At 46.8% G+C, this 1418-nt stretch overlaps 1 protein-coding gene across 1 annotated transcript; it reads right to left on the bottom strand.

Annotated features, from left to right (window-relative positions):
- LOC104454144 (protein enabled homolog) lies at positions 1-1418 on the bottom strand. Its single transcript, XM_039316579.1, has 2 exons — positions 1166-1418; positions 1-999 (listed from the first exon to the last, which is right to left on the bottom strand). Exons 1-2 carry the CDS (start codon positions 1214-1216, stop codon positions 352-354), a joined length of 699 nt encoding a protein of 232 aa, XP_039172513.1. The 5' UTR covers positions 1217-1418; the 3' UTR covers positions 1-351.

Below are 1418 nucleotides of genomic sequence, written 5' to 3' on the forward strand. Positions count from 1 at the left end.
TTTTTTTTCCCCCACCAATATCCAAAGAGGGTCTCAAGAGTCCCAAAAGTTGTATTCAGAAGTTAGCAGAGCCAGTACATGGTGGCATTAGATGACCCCCCGCTACTAATCTGAACGAGTTATACCAGAACTCTATACACACATATATCCACAATTAGTACACTCAATACTGAACAAGATTGTCTATTTCCATCTCGGAATGAAAGTTAAAGATCCCTCTTTCGAAAATCTAGGAGAGACTTAGTCTACTTCTAAAGTGAAGCAAAAGGGCCACCCATTTCATCATGCTAGGAGAAAAAAAGAAAAAGGGCACACTAAAGTTCTAGTTTTTGGTAAGCACTTGCTCTTCTATCAATGTAAAATGAGCTTCTGATGCTTGTTCTTGGGGGATTCCGAGGTTTCACTGCATTCCGAACTCCTCTTGTTACCGAAACGGCCATTGAACTTTGCGCTGGAGCTCGGAGAAGGAACGGCCACAGGAGGAATCTCGGTAGAGTCAAGTGGTGGTGGTGGGTGCTCCCACTGAGGCAGGGGACCTGCGAGGAGAAGCGTCTGGAGGAGCGGCCCGGCCTCCATCACTGCCTGCAATAGCTTCCCTTGGGGCGGCAATGGCTTCTGGACCACAAATTCTGGGGCCACTGTTGGCACTGGTGTGGCCGACGGCGGTGGCGGCGGCGATGGGGACAGCGGAGAATTACTTACTCTGGAGGAAACCAACATTGCTTCATCGTCACTACTGGAAGTTTTGTGTGGCGATGGAGCTGCCACTAATTTCGGTTGCACTATTCTGCTTAATTGTTGGCGGAGGATAAGTTTCTCCAATTGCAGCTCCTTACATCTGGATTGAGACTCATCCCTCTCTTTCATGGTCCTGGTCAGCAGATCCTTGATTTGAATTATCTCTAGCTCTCTCCTTGTGATGTCCTCCTTGGCTGAGGCAATTGTGCTCTGCAGCTCCAAAGTAGCGTACAAGAAAGCTTGCCTCAGCTCCTCCATGCCCTACAAAAAGATTGAATTGCGAAAACAAACACCCTTTAGCACAAACCTGAGGAAAAGAAACAAGAAACTTCGTGACACAGTGAGTACCAGGCAATGTGAATTACATGACCAGGACACAAAGAAGAAAGACGCAAATTCCATGGCTCTTTCTTGTAATTCTCCTTACCTCTTCCTGGTAGCAGAATTCCCAGCTAAATGGGCTGCATTGGTCTTCCATGGATGATGAAGGGAGTCTGGTGTGAGAAAGAGTCGAGTGGAAGAATGTCTAGCGTGGTTTTTTTTGGAGGGGATGCTCGAAATGAGGGTGTGATCTTCGCTACTTATCAGAAACGGGATCCTTTTTTTTCCACTGTTGGGCACTTTCCTTTCATTCCCTCTTTTCGCTCTTTGCTTTTCATACCTAAGCTTAAGGGACATGT

The sequence above is a fragment of the Eucalyptus grandis genome, chromosome 7, assembly GCF_016545825.1.
Source record: "Eucalyptus grandis isolate ANBG69807.140 chromosome 7, ASM1654582v1, whole genome shotgun sequence".
Taxonomy (NCBI): Eukaryota; Viridiplantae; Streptophyta; class Magnoliopsida; order Myrtales; family Myrtaceae; genus Eucalyptus; species Eucalyptus grandis.